At 42.4% G+C, this 22,164-nt stretch overlaps 1 protein-coding gene across 1 annotated transcript in view; it reads right to left on the bottom strand.

Annotated features, from left to right (window-relative positions):
* Positions 1–22,164, bottom strand: part of prkx (protein kinase X-linked) — a 116,947-nt gene that overhangs the window by 48,332 nt on the left and 46,451 nt on the right. The window contains exons 3-4 of the mRNA XM_038818192.1: positions 16,706–16,969; positions 6,500–6,619 (exon numbers count right to left, since the gene is read on the bottom strand). Of these exons, the coding sequence (XP_038674120.1) occupies positions 6,500–6,619; positions 16,706–16,969 (384 nt within the window). The remainder of the gene's footprint in view (positions 1–6,499; positions 6,620–16,705; positions 16,970–22,164) is intronic.

Raw genomic sequence — 22,164 nt, 5'->3', positions numbered from 1 at the left:
ATGATATCAATACACAATGAGGAACTGTTTAGTAAGGTACTTGGGAGACATTCAAACCAAATGCAAAATTCTAAAACTTCAAAGACAAAAGTGAAAAATAAAACCCATGAACAGATGTAACAAAATTGAGCTTGTCCTAAATAATTAAGTGCGATGAACTTTTTCATAGCATTACGATGCTGCTACTGAGGGTATATGCATAGCAAAGTTAGCTGAAATTATCCTTAGTTGCACCAAAGACTCAAGAGCTTAACAGCTGGCATTATTTTAAACTGAAAATATTCCTTTCAGGTGAATACCAAGAGAACCTCTAAGTAAAGTCATCATAGTTACAGATGACCATAGTCTGCTCTCCCCTTTGAGAGCTGACTGGTGGTGATTTAACCTCATGTGAGGGCAAGTTTGAGAAGGCGGGGCCTTCATGAGTAACCCGTGCTGTTGGTCTTGCTCTGCATCACAAACCAGCTGTCCAGCCAACTGAGTTAAACTGGCCCCACGCCTGTCATTACATTAAAACAGATCAATACATGGATTACCCAGTCGTATTGAATGTTTATAAACCAGAACAAATACTTTAAAATGGATGTTAAAATGACCACAACTGAATCCAACTATGGAAATATTCAATAGTAAACAAGCCAATAAACTGGTATGTGAGAAGAATACTTGGCAGGGGAAACAGAATGAAGAACATAAAACTGAACAGAGGGAAACAGGATAGAAAAATACAGACTGGAAAACCTTGAAAATGATGATCCAGCAAGATAGAAACACAGAACATATAAAGAAACATGGATTTACTTAGTACCTTTCATCAGAAATATAGTCACTGTTGTAATGTAGGAATTCAAAAGGAAGCTGGATAGACAGGGAGGGAAATAAAGTGGGCAGGAGGGCTAGAGAAGAATGGAACAGTAATGATTTCTCCAGAAAGAGCCAGCATGGACACAATAGGCCAAATCGACTTATTGCTGTGAAATGAAGATCCCACAAACAGCAACATGATAATAAGCGGATTGCAATAGTAATCCCAACAGTGAAGGCGGCTATTTTGGCCCATCGAGTCTGCACCGGCCCTTGGAAAGAGCACCCTACTTAAGCTCAAGTCCCCACCTATCCCCGTAACCCCACCTAACCTTTTGGACACTAAGGGAGAATTTAGCATGGCCAATCCACCTAGCCTGCACATCTTTGGAGTGTGGGAGGAAACCGGAGCACCCGGCGGAAACCCACGCAGACACTCGGCAAACATGCAAACTCCACACAGTCACCTGGGGCGGGAATTGAATCCGTTCCCTGGAGCTATGAGGCTGCAGTGCAGTATCCCACCCTATCATTCTGTTAGTGATTGGCTGAGGGATAAACATTGGCCAGGACACCTGGAGTAGGTTCCCTGGTCTTTTTCCAATAGTGCCACAGAATTTTCTTTTACATCTGCCTGAAGAGGCTGATGGGGCCATGGTCTTGCATTAGATTCAACTGTTCCCATTTTTCTAAACAATTTTATTGGTGTTCATATGCTTCTTCACTTATGAATGTGCCAGTACTTTGCTGAATAACCTAGTGAACACGAGTTCAAAGCAGAACATGACACCTTGAGAATTTGAATTCAGTTTCAGAAATATACCAAATCACGGCGCCGAGGTCCCAGGTTCGATCCCGGCTCTGGGTCACTGTCCGTGTTGAGTTTGCACATTCTCCCAGTGTTTACGTGGGTTTCGTCCCCACAACCCAAAGATGTGCAGGGTAGGTGGATTTGCCAAGCTAAATTGCCCCCTTAATTGGAAAAAAATTAATTGGGTATCTAAATTATTTTTTTTTTTTTTAAATACCAATAAGAAGTGGTTATCAGTAAAAGTTTTTAAAAAAAGGAATTTATTTGTCATGTCCTTGATGGAAGATAATATTTTGTTCTTACCCAATCTGCCTATTTGTGTTTCCAGTTCCACACAAAGGTGGTATCGACTTTTAACTGCATTCCAAGGTTATTTAGAAAGCCACACAGCTACTTCCTCAGTGCAACAAGATATTGTTATAAAATGCTAGCCTATGACACCCACATCCAAAAGTTCACTCCATAGTGCAATGGTCAACATAATTATATTGGCAACTCAAATATAACAAAGAACTAAAAAGAAATGTCTATTTTTCTAAAATTCAAGTTTATAAACTTGTGTTCTAACTGAAAGCGGATGTGCAGAAATCCAAGCAATTTTGTACAAAATATTCCAAAAGCTATTGTCTTCCACAAAAATAAACAGTTCCACATTCCAAATAATGTTGAATTTGCCTCCAATCGGTACACCAGCTACCAAACGTTTCTTAAAAACTCTGTCTTTTGCCTTACAATCCGGAACATAATTTTCAGACTTGTACCTGGAAAGTTTCCTGGCAAATGTACATTTTGCTAAACAGACAGATGAAGTTTTGAAGGGGGTTGTAGGGAAGGAGAGGGGAATTTTAAAAAAAGCCAGACCTTAAGTAACCTGGTTGCTTTATTGTTCAACACTCACAATGAAATACAAGTTTTTTCTTTTAAAACATAGTTACGGTTAAATAACTTACAAAAAATGCTCAAAGTTTCTACGGTTAACTAACCTTTCAGGAACATTTACTATTGGGTGTAAGATTATAAATTATATCAATAGCATCCACATAGACTTATAAAGTGCCTTTGAAAGAGTTTCAAAAAACTTAGACGCTTCATGCGATCATTAACAAAATTTGACAAAAGTATATCAAACTATATTAGAGTCAACACAATCAATGGTGTCTCACTTGGAATGCCTCAAGAGTCCATGGAATAAAAAATCCTCAATCGTAAAATGGATTTGTCCAGTGGTCTTGTTGCTTTGCCACACTGATGCCGACAATATTTTAGTTTTCATCATTTCCAAGCTTTGCCATAATACTGTAAATAATTTACTTCCAAGATATAAACGTGTCTATAAATGTTTACAGCGATTTTGATTATTGAAAAAAAAATGATCCCTCATCCCGAAAAGAAATGAAAAGAAAATCGCTTATTGTCACAAGTAGGCTTCAAATGAAGTTACTGTGAAAAGCCCCTAGTCGCCACATTCCGGCGCCTATTCGGGGAGGCTGGTACGGGAATTGAATCGTGCTGCTGGCCTGCCCTGGTTTGCTTATAAGACGTGCTGCTAGGTGAATTGGACATTCTGAATTCTCCCTCCGTGTACCCGAACAGGCGCCGGAGTGTGGCGACTGGGGATTTTCACAGTAACTTCATTGCAGTGCCTTCTTGTGACGATAATAATAAAGATTATTATTATTAATTTGGGACTCTCGCTAACGGTTCAGTACCAGATTCTATCTGAACCAAATGTTACCCTCATCCAACATTCTCACCTGCATAAATTGTAGCAGGAGTCATTGAACAGCAGTCAAGTATGCAACTCTGGTCAGTGTTTCCTCTCCCTAATAAGAACTAGGAGGAGTAGTAGGCCATCTGGCCCCTCGAGCCTGCTCCGCCATTCAATGAGATCATGGCTGATCTTTTGTGGACTCAGCTCCACTTTCCGGCCTGAACACCATAACCCTTAATCCCTTTATTCTTCAAAAAACTATCTTTATCTTAAAAACATTTAATGAAGAAGCCTCTACTGCTTCACTGGGCAATGAATTCCATAGATTCACAAGCCTTTGGGTGAAGAAGTTCCTCCTAGACTCAGTCCTAAATCTACTTCCCCTTATTTTGAGGCTATGCCCCCTAGTTCTGCTTTCACCCGCCAATGGAAACGACCTGTAGCATACCAAATGTAATGTAGCACACCAAAACTACACTGCCCCAAGACTGTTAGTTCAGTGAGAATGGATAGCTCAAAGACCAAAGGTTTTGAGTCTGACCGTCATGACTCAATACTACACCAGATGGTGCTTCCATTTAACAAGTCATCAGGGAAGCTCATTAAGGGTTTTAGACAGCAGTCCACTACCCATTCCATATACCAGGTCAGTTGTCAAGTATTATGTTCTGTGTTTATCTTTCTGGAGTAAGGGTATAGTAGTTTTCTCTAAGCAAAGAAATAACATTGATAAAGTTTTGCCTGCTTCCGAACCTCAATAAACAATCTAATTTTATTCCTCACTGAAAAGAGAGAAGCTTTTTGTCTTGCACACATCAGGGCAAATGCAAGAATGTCCAATTTAACAACAATTTAAACACCAGTACAAAATGGAACTGATTGATTGGCAATTTGACACTCATTGGCTGAGGCACTGCCATGAATAAAGCAATGGACAATTTTAAGCACCTGGGTAATTCAAAATAGGTGCACAGCTTGAACATATTTCTTTTGTTTGTAGGAAACAGGTTCCTGCATAAGAATGTAGGTCGCTCCTAATGAGCTACATTAGAATCTTGGCTGAGTATATTAAATTGGTTGTTGGTGTAGCTATTGGCGTGCTCAGGATTGTTCAACAAGTGCTGTTCAATCACTGAATCACATCCAACAGCAAATGTTTTGTTTTGGATTTGGCGAGCATGGACTGGCAAGCACATTATGCCTATTATGAACAACTGAAGGAACATGCTGTTCCAGCTGATGAACAAATTACTTGGGCGCATGGCCGATGTACCTGGCATCGTACTGGTACTGAAAAACGTACTGCATGGGAGGAGTAGAATCTTCTACTGATAGGCTGCTTGCGGCAGTACAAAAGACATTCTACCTAGCACACAATTGCGCAATGTTGTGTATGAATTTCAATGCCGGTGCGATGCCCAGGCTGTATGTTCCTGCAATTGGCTGATCAAATCAAACATAATTGGTTTTTCATAATAGGCAGGGTGGGGTGAGAGCGATTGCGCTTGACATCATGGCAGCATTTGATCGAGTGTGGCATCAAGGAGCCCTAGCAAAACTGGAGTTCATGGGAATAAGATGGAAATTACTTCACTAGTTGGAGTCATGCCGAGCACAAATGAAGATGGTTGTGGTTGGTGGAGGTCAGTCATCTTCGTTTTGGGATGTTACTGCAGGAGTTCCTCGGGGTAGTGTCCTGGGCCCAACCACTTTCAGCTGTTTCATCAATGATCTTCCTTCCATGATGATTGCACCATTTGCAATTCCTTAAGCAGTCCATGTCCAAATGCAGCAAGACCTGGACAATATCCAGGCTTGGGCTGACAAGTGGTAAGTATTATTCGTGCCACACAAGTGCCAGGCCATGCCCATCTCCAAAAAGACAGAATCAAACCAATGTCCCTTGATATTCAATGGCATTACCAACACTGAAAATCCACCATCAACATTCTGGGCATCACGATTGACGAGAAATTGAACTGGATTAGCCATAAAATTACTGTGGCTACAAGAGATCAGAGGCTAGGAATCCTGTGGCGAGTGATTCACCCCTTGACTCCTCAAAGCATGTCCACGACCTACAAGGCTCAAGTCAGAAATGTGATGGAATACTCTCCACTTGCCCACATGAGTGCAACTCCAAGAATATTCAAGATGATCAACATCATCCAGGACAAAACAGTCCGTTTGATTGGCACCCCATTCACATCTTTCACCACCAACGCACAGTAGCAGCAGTGAGTACACTGTAGGAACTCACCAACCCTCTTTAGGCAGCAGCTTCCAAGCTCACGACCATTACCATCGAGAAAGGACAAGGACAGCAGATACATGGGAACACCACCAAGTTCCCCTCCAAGTCACTCACTATCCTGATCTGGAAATGTATCATTATTCCTTCACTGTCGCTGGGGCAAAATCCTGGAACTCCCTCCCTAATAGCACAATGCGTGTAGCTATTCACAGACTGCAGCGGTTCAAGGCAGCTCACCACCACCTTCTCAAAGTCAATTAGCGATGGGCAACAATTGCTGGCCTGGCCAGTGAAACCCACATCCCGAAAAAGTTTTAAAAATTTCTGACTCTACTTAACTGGACCGCGCTTGCAAAACACAAAACAAAATGGGGGTTGTCTGTGTGATGCTGCGAACGGACGGCATTTGCTGAACAATCCCAAGTGTGCTAATAGCTACACTAACAACAGATTTAAGGTAATCCGCCAAGCTCGTAATGTAGCTCATTTATGCTGCTATAAGCGACATTTGTGCAGGGACCTGCATTCAGTAAATAAAAGGAATATATCCAGGCCGTGCACCTATTTTGAATTATCCAGGAGCTTGGAGAGCCAATAGCTGTCTCCGTGGCAAAGACTCCGCCAATCAGAATTGACTTGCCAACTAATCAACACCCTTTTCTGCTGTAGAATAAATTGTGATGATTGTTTGAAATTTGACATTCTTGCGTTTATCCTGATGAGTGCAAGACAAAGTTTTGGCAACATCTCTCTTCTTTCAGCAATATTGAGGTTCGGTACAACCAAGCGACAGTTTTATTCCTAAAATTGAAGTACTTTTTTAGGTAACCACTCAAGAATCAAGCAATTGCAATAAACTGAAGTCTTAGCAACATATGAATTTGAGGGAACAACTGAACAAACCTCCAAAGCCACTTACCCTGAAAGCATTTCAAACATCAGCACGCCTAATGCCCACCAGTCCACAGCTCTCCCGTGACCTTTACTCTGTATAACTTCTGGTGCAAGGTATTCTGGTGTCCCGCAGAGTGTCCAAGTTCTATCAAAAGGGGAACAAAAGAAAATTCTCATTTATTTTGTTGAAAAGAGAATCAGAGCAAATTACTGATACTGATGAAACAAGTCAATGTACAATGATCAAAATATAGTCATTAGGAATAAAGAGTTACGTATAACTTGAGGGGTTTTATTATACAATGGATCTCTGTTGAAATTGCTCAAAACTGTTGGTTGGGCAATGGAACACTCTTCTCCTTTTGGCTCCCTGTATCAGCACAAAGCAGGTTGGTACATTTCAGTTCAAGAGTGGAATTCCCTCGTTTCCTCATACACAATGCAGCCAATAAATTCTGAATCGAGTCTTCTGCTGCACCTGCAGGAAGTCCACGTCCGAAATGAGTTTGTTGATGTTGAAAGTGTGGGATTAAGCAATGGTAATGCCAGTGAAAGTTGAGGGATAATGGTTAAATTCGCTCTTGTTAGAGATGGTCAAGCTCTGGCACTTGTGGCGTGAATGCTGCTTGCCACTTTTCAGCCCAAGCCTCGATATTTTCCAGATCTTGTTGCATTTGGGCATGGACTGCTTCAGTGTCTGAGGAATCGCCGATGGCGAGCATCGTTCCTTCATTAGCAAGCATCCCCACCTCAGACCTTATGATGGAAGGATGCTCATTGACGAACCACCTGAGCTGGTTGGGCCTAGGACACTACCTCGAGGAACTCCTGCGTGATGTCCTAGAACGGAGATGATTGACCTCCTACTACCACAACCATCTTCGAAGTATAACTCCAACCATTGGAAGATTTCCCTCCCTGATTCCCACAGACTTGTTTTTGGTAGGGCTCCTTGATGCCATACTCAGTCAAATGCTGCCTTGATGTCAAGGGTAGTCACTCTCACCTAACATCTGGAATTCAACCCTTTTGTCCATGTTTGAACCTAGACTGTTATGAGGTCAGGAGATGAGTGACACTGGTGAAACCCAAACTGAGCATCAGAGAGCAGTTATTGCTCAGCAAGTGTCACTTGATAGTACTGTTGATGACCCCTTCCAACACTTTATTGATGATAAGAGAGTAGGCTGATGGGGCAGTTATTGGCCAGGTTAGATTTGCCCTGTATCTTGCTTACAGGACATGATTGGGCAATTTTGAACATTCCCGGGTAGATGCTCGTGTTCTAGCTGTACTGGAACAGCTTGGCTGGGGGTGTGGCAATTCTGGAGCACAAGTCTTCAGTATTCTTGCCGGAATCAGGACTCAGTCTTTGCAGTATCCAGTGCCATCAGCCATTTCTTGATATCACGTGGAGTGGATCGAATTGGCTGAAGATTTACATTGGTGATGCTTGGGACCTGCAGAGGAGGCGAGGTGGACATCCGCTCTGCACATCTGGCTGAAAATATTGCAAATGCTTCAGCCTCATCTTTTTCAATGATGTGCTGGGCTACTCCATCATGGAGGATGAGGGTACTTGTTGGAACCTCCTCCTCCAGTGAGTTATTTATTTAATTGTCCTCTACCATTCACGAGTGGATGTGGCAGGACTGCCGAATTTAGATATGATCCATTGGTTACAGAAATCACTTAGCTCTCTTACTTGCTGTTTGGCATGCAAGTTATCCTGTGTTGTAGCTTCACCAGGTTGACACTTCATTTTTAGGACTGCAAAGTGTTACTGATAGCATGCCCTCCTGCACTCTTGATTGAACTAGAGTTAATCCCCTGGCTTGCTGGTAGAGTGGGGGAAATGCCAGGCCATAAGGTTACAGATTGTGGTTGACTACAATTCTGCTGCTGCTGCTGATGGCCCACAGCGTCTCATAGATGCTCAGTCTTGAATTGCTAGATCCAGATCTGTCCCATTTAGCTGTGGTAGTGCCACATAGCATAATGGAAGATGGAACTTAAATCACCACAAGGATTATGCGGTGGTCACTCCTACCAATATTGTCATGGACATATGTATCTGTGGCAGGCAAATTGGTGAGGAAGAGGTCAAGTAGGTTTTCCCTTTTACTGGTACCCTCACGACCTGCCACAGCCCCAATCTGTGCTACCAAGCCACTCGTGGTGCTGGACATTTAAGTCTTCTAACCAGCATACATTTTGTGCCCTTGCCACCCTCAGTGCTTCCACCTTTTCAAAAGAGCAACCATTGAAATCATTTATGTCAGCATAAGTGTGGTACACAAACATTCAAATTCAGAACCAAGATTACCTAGAGTAATTCTCAACATAAAACCAGAACATACAGCTGTTTTGTGGACTTCAAATTTTGCTTAATATTGTCTTGATCTGAATGTAACTAACCTCATCAGTTTCAGTGCAGGACCATAACACCATCTGGTGTTAGAACAAGTAAAGTGCACATTTCATAGTCACTTAAATCATCTCAAAGAGTTCTGCTGATCAGCTAAAAAAAATGGCTTGCTGCAGGGCTCAGCTGTTAACTCAGAATTTCTCAATATTTCTTGACTAAGTTCCCAAATTAGAAAATTCTCACAAAGATAACGAAGTGGGCAGCACGGTGGCACAGTGGTTAGCATTGCTGCCTACGGCGCTGAGGACCCGGGTTCGAATCACAGCCCTGGGTCACTGTCCGTGTGGAGTTTGCACGTTCTCCCCGTGCCTGCGTGGGTTTCACCCCCACAACCCAAAGATGTGCAGGTTAGGTGGATTGGCCACGCTGAATTGCCCCTTAATTGGAACAAAATAATTGGATACGCTAAATGTATTAAAAAAAAGATAACATGAAGTGGTTTTGACTTTGCCTCCCTCAATCCTCCTTCAACTCTATAACTTTGCTTTTTGGGTAATTCAAAAGTCCATCAGAAATAGTTTCTGAAATAAGTTACCAAATTTCAGACAATACGATCCTTTGGTCAGATATTTAGAATTGGCTAATAGTTTCAGATTAATTATTCAAAAATAATGGCCCATAACTTGCAGTAATGCTCATTTTGTTCCATCTCCTTTCTAACCATTCAGCTGGAATAACTTTGTGTGAGCCAATTATCACGCAGTGAGGACAGTGGGCCATTTGGGATCTTGATGAATAATGGGTTATCCCCAGGCTTCCCAGCCTTGCTAATTTGCAGCAAAAGACTCATGCAGAATAGGCGAACTGGTGAAACTACATTTTTTTAGCATTGGAAGTTATCGGGATTTTACAGGGTAGAGAACAGGTTCATGATTCATGCACTGTCATCTTTAACAAAAGAAAGGTTTGCATTTATATACTGCTTTTCACAATCCTAAAACATAACAGAATATGTCACAATTAAGTACGTTTTAAGTACACTGTTGTAATCTATGAAACGCAACAGGCAAATTCTAAACAGTGAAGTCCCACAAATGAGATAGAAAACAGAAAATGGTGGAAATACTCAGCAGATCTGGCATGATCAGATACTATGTCCAAGTGATATTGATTCAGAGTTAAGACCATAAAAGACGTAGGAGCAGAGGTAGGCCATTCGGCCCATCGAGTCTGCTCTGCCATTCAATGAGATCATGAATAATCTAATATGATAATCCTCAACTCTACTTTACCACCTTATCTCCATAATCCTTGATCCCCTTATCGATTAAAATTCTGTCTACATACTTAATGAGCCAGTTTCTACTGTCCTCTGTAGTAAGGAATTCCATAGATTCACTACCCTCCTGAGGAAATTCCTCCTCATCTCTCGTCTTAAATGGGTGACCCCTTACTCAGATTATGCCCTCTGGTCCAAAACTCTCCCATAGGGGGAAATGACTTCTCAGCATCTACCCTGTCAAGCTGCCTGAGAATCCTCAGAGTCTCAATAAGCTAATTCTTTTAAACTCCAATCACTACAACTCCAACCTACTCAAACTTTTTTTTTTTTTAATTCATTTTTTTCTGGATGTCAGCTTCACTGGCTCGGCCAGTATTTGTTGCCCATCCCTAATTGCCCTCCTTATAAGACAATCCCTTCATACCCAGAATCAATCTAGAGAACCTTCTCTGGTCTATATATCCACAAAACAATCAAACGTAATTCATTTCAAAATGTGTTACCTGCCAGTAAAGTTCAATGCAAAGGATACAGAGAGCATCAAATGTTTGGCTTTGAAATCTGCAAGTTGTTGTCGAAGCATGAATCACAAATTGCTTTCGTAGCTTCAGCCCAAGAGCAAACTAGTTCAGCCACTTTTTCATTATTTATTTTGTAACATGTAGCTGGCCTTCCTGAAAGCAGGCGGCAGTGTGTGGGGTCTGATATTTCATCTATGCAAGAATCTGGCCATAACACTTTGATTGGCATGTTAAGAACAGGGATGTCATGGTAAATTGCCATATTCTAACCATGAAAACTGAAGACTGGCAGAAGGGCCAATAAAATGTTCCTTGAATACAAGTCTTAAAACGTGCAGCCAGTTTCCTCACTGTGACCAATTGAGCAATCAGCTGTAGAAAATCATTTCCAAACCAGCTACATCTAGCTTTTGAGCTCAAGTAATATTCAATTCATCTTTATGTTCTTCACAGAGATAGGTGATCTATCTGCAATGGGAAGACAGATGCTGGAGCTTTATTGTAACAGGACATATCTTAAAACAGTAGCCAATGATACTATCAACCCTTGTATCAGTTTCTTTCTGACTGATGGGAGGACCTATAAAGGGTCGTTCACAATGGAACAGAATAAGCCTGAAGTATGATGAAAAAGAACGGTATAAAAGCAGTGAAAGCAACAGATAGCCAAAGCAGACCAAGACACAGCCAAATTTATATCCATCAATCACATCAATCACAAATTTATATCAAGGGGCTGGTTTAGCACAGGGCTAAATCGCTGCCTTTGAAAGCAGACAAGGCAGGCCAGCAGCACGGTTCAATTCCCATATCAGCCTCCCCGAACAGGTACCGGAATGTGGTGACTAGGGGCTTTTCACAGTAAATTCATTTGAAGCCTACTTGTCATGTGAGAGTACCTTTAAGAAATGGATGTTTAAGCAATGTACCTTTAAGAAATAGAGCAGCTCATATTACTGAAGTGGTGTCAGAGGGGGGGGGGGGGGGGGGGTGGTGGGGGGGGGGGGGGGGGGGGGGGAGCTGAGCTGAGCTCACTTCTGCTTTTTGGGAGTTTTAGCTTCAGTTTTGAGGAAACGAGCTTGGTGAGCTGGATCTGCGGTGATCTCTGCAAGATTGTCTCTGAATTATTTGGGTGATTTAAACTCATAATAGTAATGTCTTTAACCTGATGGGTTTCTGTTGTTAAAAGGTGTTAAGTCTTTTGGAGGTTTGAAGGAACATTTTGAGGGATTATTTAGTGTTGTATTATTTTTGGGGTTATCTTTGGAGTAAGGGGTGGTAAATGATCCAATGTTTATTTAAAAAGATTAAGTTGAATTCATGGAATAAACACTGTTTTGTGTTTAAAAACCCATGTGTCGATAATTGTAATATCACACCTGGAGACCAAGCCGTGTGCTTCAAAAGCAACAATACATTAAAGGGAGAGGTTGGTTGAACTCCATGATACATTTTGGGGTTCTGAAAACGCCACTCCTATAACATACTTGTGACAATAAGCAATTTTGATTTTTCATAGAAGGGTGAGTGAGCTATGGGGAGGACCCAGAGATGTTTCAGTAGGATTTGGACAAGCTCAGTGAGCAAATGCATGGAAGATGCAGTATAATATGGTTAAATGTGAGGCTATAAATTGAAAGAGAAGAATGTGCAACGAGACCTGGGTGTCCCTATACATGAGCAGCTGAAGGTAAGCATACAGGTGCAGCAGGTGATAAAGAAGGCAAAATGGTATGTCGGCCTTCATAGCGAGGGGATTAGAATACAGGAGTAGGGATGTCTTGCTGCAATTATATAGGACCTTGATGAGACCTCACCTGGAGTAGTGTGTCTATCTGAGGAAGGATGTTCTTGCTCTAGAGGGGGTACAGCAAAGGTTTACCAGACTGAGTCCTGGGATGGGGCAGAGGAGAAATTGAGTCAGTTAGGATAATATTCACTGGAGTTTAGAAGAATGAAATGAAATGAAAATTGCTTGTCAGGGGCAAGGGGGGGCGGGGGGGGGGGGGGAAAGAGAGATCTCATAAATCTACAAACTTCTAACAGAACTAGACAGAGTAGCTGTTCCTGATGGTGGGGTAATCAAGAACCATGGGTCACAGTCTGAGGATTCGGGCAAACCATGTAGGACTGAGATATAGAGAAATTTCTTCACCTAGAGTGGTGAACCTGTGGAATTCACTACAACTGAAAATAGTTGAGGCCAAAACATTGTAATGTTTTAATAAGGTGTTAGATGGGGTCAAAGGATTTGGATGGGGGGGGGGGGGGGGGGGGGGTCGGGAACAGGCTATTGAGTTGGATGATGAACCATGATCAGGGGCTGGTTTAAGCACATTGGGCTAAATCGTTGGCTTTTAAAGCAGACCAAGCAGGCCAGCAGCATCGTTCGATTCCCGTACCAGCCTCCCCGGACAAGCGCCGGAATGTGGCGACTAGGGGCTTTTCACAGTAACTTCAATGAAGCCTATTCGTGCCAATAAGCGATTTTCATTTTTCATTTCATTTCATCATTACGAATGGGGAAAGCAGGCTGGAAGGGCCAAATGGCTTCCTCCTGCATCTATTTTCTATGTTTCTATGTTTCTATGTAACCAGCACAGGACTGCAGCCTCACAGCACCAGGGACTCGGGTGTCTGCCCATCGCAGCAACCTATTTCTTTTAAAGTTCTACTCTAATTTCCTCAGTTGACAACACTTCCCAAGTTGTGCATGGTCAGGAAATTTTGAAATTATCAGGAAAAGCAAGAGTCCAAACACCGACCCTTGTGAATTCCACTACAAACCTTCCTCCAGTTCGAAAAATAAAACTGTTAATCACTTCTCCGTTTCCTGTCACACAGCCAAATATATATCCATCAATCACAAATTTATATCAAGGGGCTGGTTTAGCACAGGGCTAAATCGCTGCCTTTGAAAGCAGACAAGGCAGGCCAGCAGCACGGTTCAATTCCTGTACCAGCCTCCCCGAACAGGTGCCGGAATGTGGCGACTAGGGGCTTTTCACAGTAACTTCATTTGAAGCCTACTTGTGACAATAAATGATTTTCATTTCATTTCATTTCCATTTCATGTTGCTACCCTGAGCTTTAAACTTGCCCACAAATCTGTTGTGTGGCAACATTCAACAATTTGAAGACATATCTTACTGGAGACATCAGGAACAAAGTGCACAAAATACCCTGCAGGTTTGTCAATTTGTCTTTACCGATGTTAAATGAAAGATCGCCTCCTTTTTACAAAAACTTAGGAAATGAAAAGATCTACCGTCTCATTTTCAGGAAATTATGCATTTGAACTTGTATCATTGCTCGTCTACACCCTTCTGCATTTTTCCATTGAATATATAACTACCATTCTTTATGTTCTTAATGCAATAGGTCTCATTTCGCCACATTAAAATTTCTTTCCATTCCACTGACCTTGCTATATCTTCCTGATGTCCTTTGTACTCTTCCTCAACACTTACCAAATCTTTTAGTTTTGTGGAAGCCTTACTAGCTTGAGCTGCACTTGCTCCTGGGCAGTATGTTCCAATGGAAGTTGTTAAGCTATCCACATGTATTGCTACAGCAACATCATTTTATCCACATGCATTAATTTTAGGAGAAAATGCCAGAACTCCAACTCTGCTTATGACACGACTGTACTGGGTCGGATCTCAAACAACGCTGAGTCAGAGTACAGGAAGTAGATAGAGAACCTAGTAGTGTAGTGTAACAACAACAATCTCTCCCTGAACGTCAGCTTGTCATCGACTTCAGGAAACAAAGTGTCATACACACCCTTGTCTGCATCAATGGTGCCAAGGTGGAGTTGGTTGACAGCTTCAAATTCCTAGGTGTGCACATCTCCAACAATCTGTCCTTGTCCACCCACATCAATAATACAACCATGAATGCACAATAGCGCCTATACTTCCTCAGGAAACTAAGAAAATTCAGCATGTCCACATTGACTCTTACCAATTTTTACAGATGCATCATAGAATGCATTCTATCTGGCTGCATCACAGCTTGGTATGGCAACTGCTCAGCCCAAGACCGTAACAAATTACAGAGAGTCGTAAACACAGCCCAGTCCATCACGTGAACCCACTTCCCATCCATTGACTCGGTCTACACGTCCCGTTGACTTGGGAAAGCAGGCAAAATAATCAAAGACCCTCCCACCAAGGATATTCTCTTCTTCACCGCTGTTACCAGACTCCTGAATGGCCCTCTTATGGACTGAACTGATCTCTCTGTGCATCTTCTCCACTATGGTATACCCCGTATGCTTCATCCAATGTCCAGGTTTATGTATTTATGTTGCGTATTTATCGTTATGCCCTATGTTTTTCATGCTTGGAATGATCTGCCTGGACTGAATGCCTAACAATACTTTTCATTGTACCTCGGACGTGGCAATAAATCTAAATCGACCTCAAAATACAAATAGGCAAATTTACTTTCCTGTTTACTTAACAAATACCTACCATTCAGTGCAAACCTTTTCAGTCTCTTTCACCAAAGTTTAATTTCAGGCACAGAATATGCTGTGTTTAAAGAATTTAAGTGTTGCATCAATTGTTTTGTCCAGCAGTTGCGAGCAGTATTTTGACTTCAGCAAAGGGATTGCCGAGACTCACATTGAGATACACCAGATGTTACTTGCCCCGTGACATGAAGGGATGCTTTGAAGCTGTCAGTTATCAGTTGAGCTTGGTTTCTTCTGCTGAACTGAATGGAGTTGGCATTCCAATCATTTGAGCAGGCCACATATAGAGCTTCCTTGTTCATAACTTCCATTCTGGTATTTCCATTTCACAACTTTTTTTTATTATTGGCTCATGGGATGTGGGCATTGTTGACAAGAACAAGATTTATTGCCAATCTCCAAATTCCCTTGATTGGTTATCTTCTAATTGATGTGTAACACCAACGTTCACGAATCAAGCAAGCAAAAATGCACATTGAAAATGAGCATCGTGTACATACCCAATTTTATCTACTCTTTTTTTTTTTTTAAAGCCGACCAAAAATGCCACATCCGAATTCTCAATTAAGCCGCATGTAGCTAATGCAATGAAAAACACTGCTCTGGGACTTGAGTCATCTATTTTTACATTTGCATAAAATCAATGTGAAAGTACCTTGGAGCAAAGTTTGAAACGCTCAACATTTAACATTCTTGCTGTTTTAGACCAATAATTTATTTAAGCATTGCCAACCATTTGCCAACATTCTTTTTCATGGACACTATGGACAAATGAATAAGTCAACAGAAAATCTAGCCCAGGCCATTGACTTATTCATAACATTTCAAAACTTCAGACACATCTAAGTTCAATCCTGTGCTTTACGAAAACCTAATGTGCTCTCCAGCAGGAGTCTTTAAACTTCAATCAGTAACAAAGGCCGACATCAGCTTCCCTTTTTCTTAGCCCGATCGTGTCAAGGTCGCATATATCAAGTGAACCCAGTCTCACTCAGTCCAAGCTAGGACCTTTCAGATCATAAGACAGGGCATTTACACACACAAATGGGAAAAAGTTTCAAAACATAAAATAATATCTCCAGACAAAGCATTTTGATGCTTAACATACTACTTGAACTGATCAGTTTCTGAGATTCCGCACACCAGACAGAGGAATTATTTTATTCATCGGAGGCCATCTCAAACTGAAATTTCAGTATGTACGCTTAAAAGCAACACCTGGAACCAGTGGGTTGTTAATTTTACTTTCAAATTAAACCACTTTATGGGTGTTATTGCCCTATGCAAAGCCATGTTATTGCAAACAGTGATTTCAAACATTTTTCCCTTTGTTTCCATGTGATTATCAATCGACAGGCCTAGACCATAACAAATTATTTATTCATAAAATGTCATCAATTCTCAATTTCTATGAGACCATCACAATCTCTTGAAATCTAGCAATGTATATTTGTCAAACATAGTAACAAGATGGCTTGCTCCATTGCATAAAATAATAAAACATTACAAAATGATAGATATAAAAGCAGGCAGCAGGCTCCTTGAGGAGCAGTTAGCTAAGCTAAGGAAAATGGACTTACCGGTCAACAAGTTTCTTTGCAAATCCAAAGTCTGTTAGCTTAATATGACCTTCTCTGTCCAGTAGAATATTTTCAGGTTTTAAGTCTCTGTAAACAATATCTTTGGCATGTAGATATTCTATTGCACACACAATCTCTGCAGAGTAAAAAAGTCCAGTACCATTGTTGAAACGTCCAAGGTTACGCAAGTAAGAAAACAGTTCTCCTCCAGGCACGTATTCCATTAACATATATAAAAAACGTTCATCATGATGTGTCCAGTACCTGTTGTTAAACATTGACAGATTAACAAAGCAGAAAAATGATTATAAGACCACTGATCTTTCAACAGAAAAGTAAGAAAACGGCAAAATGAGATCCTAAATAAACAGCAAATATTCTCATCACATAGCATCTTATCTCATACAAAAATAAAGACATCGTGAATTATAAATCAGTGGCTCTAAGCAAAATTCGACGAATTATTTTGGTGTTCCAATGATACAAAGCTAGATGGAAATGTAAGTTGTAAGGAGGGTACAGAGGCTGAAGAGAGCTATAGGAAACTCAAGTAAATGGCAACAAGATGGCATATACGTGGGAAGTGTTATGAAGACTAAATAATTTTTAAAAAGGCATGAAAATGTTGGTGTTCAAAGAATTCAAAAGTTAGCATGCAGGTACAGGAAACAATTAGAAAGGCAAATGGCACATCGGCTTTACTGCAAGGGGATTGATACAGGAGAAGTTGTTTCAACAAATGCATAGGCTATATTAACACACCTAGAATACTGGCCGTTTTGATCTCCATATTTAAGGGATGATATACTTGCATTGGCGGTATTATAGCAAAGGTTAATGAAGTTGGTCCAAACGAACGTATGAAAATACGAAGTAGGAGCAAGAGGAATCCATTTAGCTTCTCGAGTCTGCTCCACCATTCAATAAGATCGTGGCCTCAATGCCACGTTCTTGCTGACCCCCTATACCCTTTGACTCCTTATTATTCAATAATCTATCTATTTCTATCCCCACTTTGATATTCCATTCCCCTTGCACTAAATGACAAAATTCCATTTGCCTTCCTAACCCCTAACCATTTGCTGTACCTGCATACCAACTATTTTTGTCATTCATATACTAGGTTATCCAGATCCCGAATTCCGTAATCTCTTTTTATTTAGATAATAGCTGATTTTCTTTTATTCCTGCCAAACTGGACATTTTCCCACATTATAAGGGCTGCATGGTAGCACTGTTGCTTCACAGCTCCAGGGTGCCAGGTTCAATTCCCGGCTTGGGTCACTGTCTGTGCGGAGTCACACCTTCTCCCCGTGTCTGCGTGGGTTTCCTCTGGGTGCGCCGGTTTCCTCCCACAAGTCCCGAAAGAAGTGTTGTTAGGTGAATTGAACATTCTAAATTCTCCCTCTGTGTACCCGAACAGGCGCCAGAATGTGGTGACTTGGGGCTTTTCACCGTAACTTCATTGCAGTGTTAATGTAAGCCTACTTGTGACAATAAAGATTATTATTACTCCATCTGCCTAATGTTTGCTCTTCCACTCAAATTATCTATATCCCTTATGTGCTCTTCATAGTATACTTCCCTACCTTATGTCCTTAATAAATTGAGAAACCAGACATTCAATCTCTTCGACCAAATCATTGATATAGATTCTAAACAGTTGAGGCCCCAACGTTGATCACTGTGACATGCCACTCAACATCTTGCCAACCCAAAAATGACCCATTTATACCTACTCTCCATTTCCAGCTAGCTAGCCAATCTCCTATACAAGATAACATGTTACCCTCAACACTATGAGCAAGTAACCTTTAATGTGACACCTTGTCAAATGCCTTCTGGAAATCCAAGCCTGCCACATCCAGATTCCCCTTTATCCACCCTGCTTGTTACTTCTTCATAACAGTAAAATTAGTCAAACCGGATTTTCTTTTGCAGAACTATGTTGACTTTGCCTGATTCTGACTCTGGCCCTGGAATGAGAAGTTTGTCCTTTGTTCAGAAGCTGATTAAATTGGGCCCACGTTTTCCGAAATTTAGAAGAGTGAGATATGAACTCATTGAAACATGCTAAATTAGAATGGGACTTGACAGGGTCGGCACGGAAAGGTTGTTTCTGCTGACTGGAAAATCTAGAACACGGGGGCACAGCCTCGGGATGAAGGGTCAATCATTTAGGACTGAAACGAGCAGAAATGTCATCACTCGAAAGGGTTGCAAGTCTGTGGAACTCTCGACCCCACACGGTTGTGGATGCTTCAGTGCTGACCATATTGGGATAGGCATATTTTTGGTTTCTCAGGGGAACCAGTGGATATGGGGAGAGGGCAGGAAAACAAAGCTGAAGCCCAAGACAAGCTATGACCATATTAAATGGTGGAACAGGCTCAATGGGCCTTATTGTCTCCTCCCATCTCTTGTGCGTTCTCGTGTAGGGTTCTTCCCTGTAATTCACAGAATGGGAAAATGACCCAGCTATATAAGACTTAGGAGAAGTAGGCCATTTGGCTCATTGAGCCTGCTGTAACATGTGATAACATGGTTGATCTGACTGTGGGCTCCACTTTTCTGTCTTTACTGTCACCCCCCCCCAATCCCATAACCTTTGACTCCCTTGTCTACATCACAAATCTATCTAACTCAAGCCTAGAATAAACTCAATGAACCAGCCTCCACCACTTTCTGGGAAAGAGAATTTCAGAGATGACTTATTATCTGGGGGAACATGTCTCAGGCAGGAGTCGCTGTTCCCCGCCACTGTGATGGAATCCCAATTAGGCGGAGACAGGAACTTGGGCTGAAAAACGGGGCTGAAAAACGGGATCAGTGCCGGGCGAACATGCAAAGTGCTGGTTTGCATGCATCAGGCCAATGCAGCAGGGTAGCATGGTGGTTAGCATAAATGCTTCACAGCTCCAGGGTCCCAGGTTCGATTCCCGGCTGGGTCACTGTCTGTGTGGAGTCTGCACGTCCTCCCCCTGTGTGCGTGGGTTTCCTCCGGGTGCTCCTGTTTCCTCCCACAGTCCAAAGATGTGCGGGTTAGGTGGATTGGCCATGCTAAATTGCCCGTAGTGTCCTAATAGAAGTAAGGTTAAGGGGGGGGGGGTTGTGGGTATAGGGTGGATACGTGGGTTTGAGTAGGGTGATCATGGCTCGGCACAACATTGAGGGCCGAAGGGCCTGTTCTGTGCTGTACTGTACTGTTCTAGATGTACTGTTCTAGAAATGTGATTGCAGAGCTAGAAGCTCATTTCTCCAAACCCTACTCCCCCTCCACATGTTGCTCCAAGCCCCAAAGTGTGACATCCACCAGGTAGGCTCTGGTGTAAGTATGGCCATGCAGACTTGGAGGGGTGGACCCTGACATTGCTAATGTGCCCCTCTGCCACTGCCAGGGTAGAGGAGGGTTGCCGAAGGGTCTTGGGACCCTCCCCCGGATGGAGGCAGTGTGTCAGGACTGCCCCTTCCAACCCTCAGATCACAGTTGGCGTGGTCGCCCTCTGTTCAACAGCATCATCCTGGTCAGGCTTTTTAAACTCTGAAGGAGCCTCATCACCCGAGCTGTTCTGTCTGACTGCTAATGAACAGTCCATGCTCTGCTTAACATCTTACGGTTCAGATACAGCAGATGAGGCATTTGTTTATTTATCTTTCCCTTCCAGCTTGAATGCATCTCTAGTACTCTCCATTAATCCTAACCACAATGTTTATAAGCTCCCTTGTTATTACTGACAAGTCCTGACTACTTCAAAGCACCCAAGTGGTTTAACTTTCTCTTCTGTAACTGCAGAAAGTACTTCAGCATTGTTGATGTGGTCAGGAGCTTCCAATCATAAATAGAATGTTTATAATGTTACAATCAAGGGGGGATGCATTAAAATGTGAAAGGAAGATAAATAAACAAATCTTCTGGCTGCGGTGTTGAAACCATTAAGCTGTCAATCAAAGGCTAGTTAAAGGCATTGACTATGAAATTGAATGAATGATTACCATTTCAAAGGACCTCATCAAATTTCAGACTTTTGAAGTGCTGTGGTCATTCTAGGGAACCTCTGACAATTCAAAATGCAGTAGTTTACAAACATTCAGCTAATGGAGGAGTAAGGAAAGGGAAAGTCTTCTTGCCTGGAATTTCCAATGAACTGTCTGATCTGATCTGCATCTGTCACAGAGTAGATCAGAGTGAGAACAACACTTCAGCGTTTAAACAGAGAGCTGCCTGAGGTCACCACGCCAAATGATCTTCAGGTTGTGCAGGGCTGGGAGTGGGTCCAGTGGTCCATCCATTACTCACAGCCTGAGCTCACCTGAACCCCAGATTCCTGGGGTACCCTCCCTCTGCATCCTGGCAGTGACAGAGGGCACGGAAGCAGAGGGCGCACCTGCTGACACCCCTTAGGGTCTATTGCATCAGGCTAGGGTGTCAGTGCCAAAGCACAGTCGGCAATGCTCGGAGGCAGGACTGAAGGGGCAGGCGAGCCTAAGTGGGTCAGGCGAGGGGGGGGGGGTCATGGTGGCAGTGGTTATCATTGCTGCCTCACAGTACCAGGCAACCAGCTTCAATTCCAGCCTTGGGGGACAGTCTGTGCGAAGTTTGCACATTCTTTCCGTGTCTGCGTGGGTTTCCTCCGGGTACTCCGGTTTCCTCCCAAAGTCCAAAGATGTACAGGTTAGGTGAATTTGCCATGCTAAATTCTCCTTCAGTGTCCAAAAAGTTAAGAGGGGCTACTGGGATAGGGTGAGCGTGTGGATCGAGATAAGGGGCTCTTTCATAAATTTGCATGGCAGAGATATGGGAACAGCACCAGAACACTATTTTTCTTTGTTCTTTCCCCCCCCCCCCCCCCAAGAGTGGGGGTGTCAATTATGGGGTCACGATTTCAAGGTGAGAGGGGGAAGTTTAAGGGAGATGTGCATGGAAAGTTTTTTTACGCAGAGGGTGGTGGGTGCCTGGAACACTTTGCCAGCAGAGGTGGTAGGGGCAGGTACGATAGCATCATTTAAGATGCATCTAGACAGATATATGAACGGGCGGGGAACAGAGGGAAGTAGATCCTTGGAAAACAGGCGACAGGTTTAGATAAAGGATCTGGATCAGCGCAGGCTGGGAGGGCCGAAGGGCCTGTTCCTGAGCTGTAATTTTCTTGGTTTTTTGATACTCCTTGCACCAACAGGGATCAGTTCAGATTTTCTGCTGGCAGGAGGACTTAAACTCTAGAAAGGAGAATCCTGTCCCTCACCTCTATCATGAAAGGGAGACTTCTTATTCTTAAACTAAGCGTTAAGTACCCTCAGGACTCAATGTTTCAATAAGATCAGTTCTCCTTCCAAAGTGGAATGAGTGTAGGTCCAACCTGTTCAGTTTTTCTTCCCAAGATAAGACCTTAATCCCAGGAATTAGTCAAATGAACTACCAGGTACCCAAATTGATAAATATACAAAATCCAGGTGCAATG

Source organism: Scyliorhinus canicula, chromosome 14 (assembly GCF_902713615.1).
Source record: "Scyliorhinus canicula chromosome 14, sScyCan1.1, whole genome shotgun sequence".
Taxonomy (NCBI): Eukaryota; Metazoa; Chordata; class Chondrichthyes; order Carcharhiniformes; family Scyliorhinidae; genus Scyliorhinus; species Scyliorhinus canicula.
Note: the sequence above shows the minus strand (reverse complement) of the source record. Positions and strands in the feature narration are given on the sequence as shown.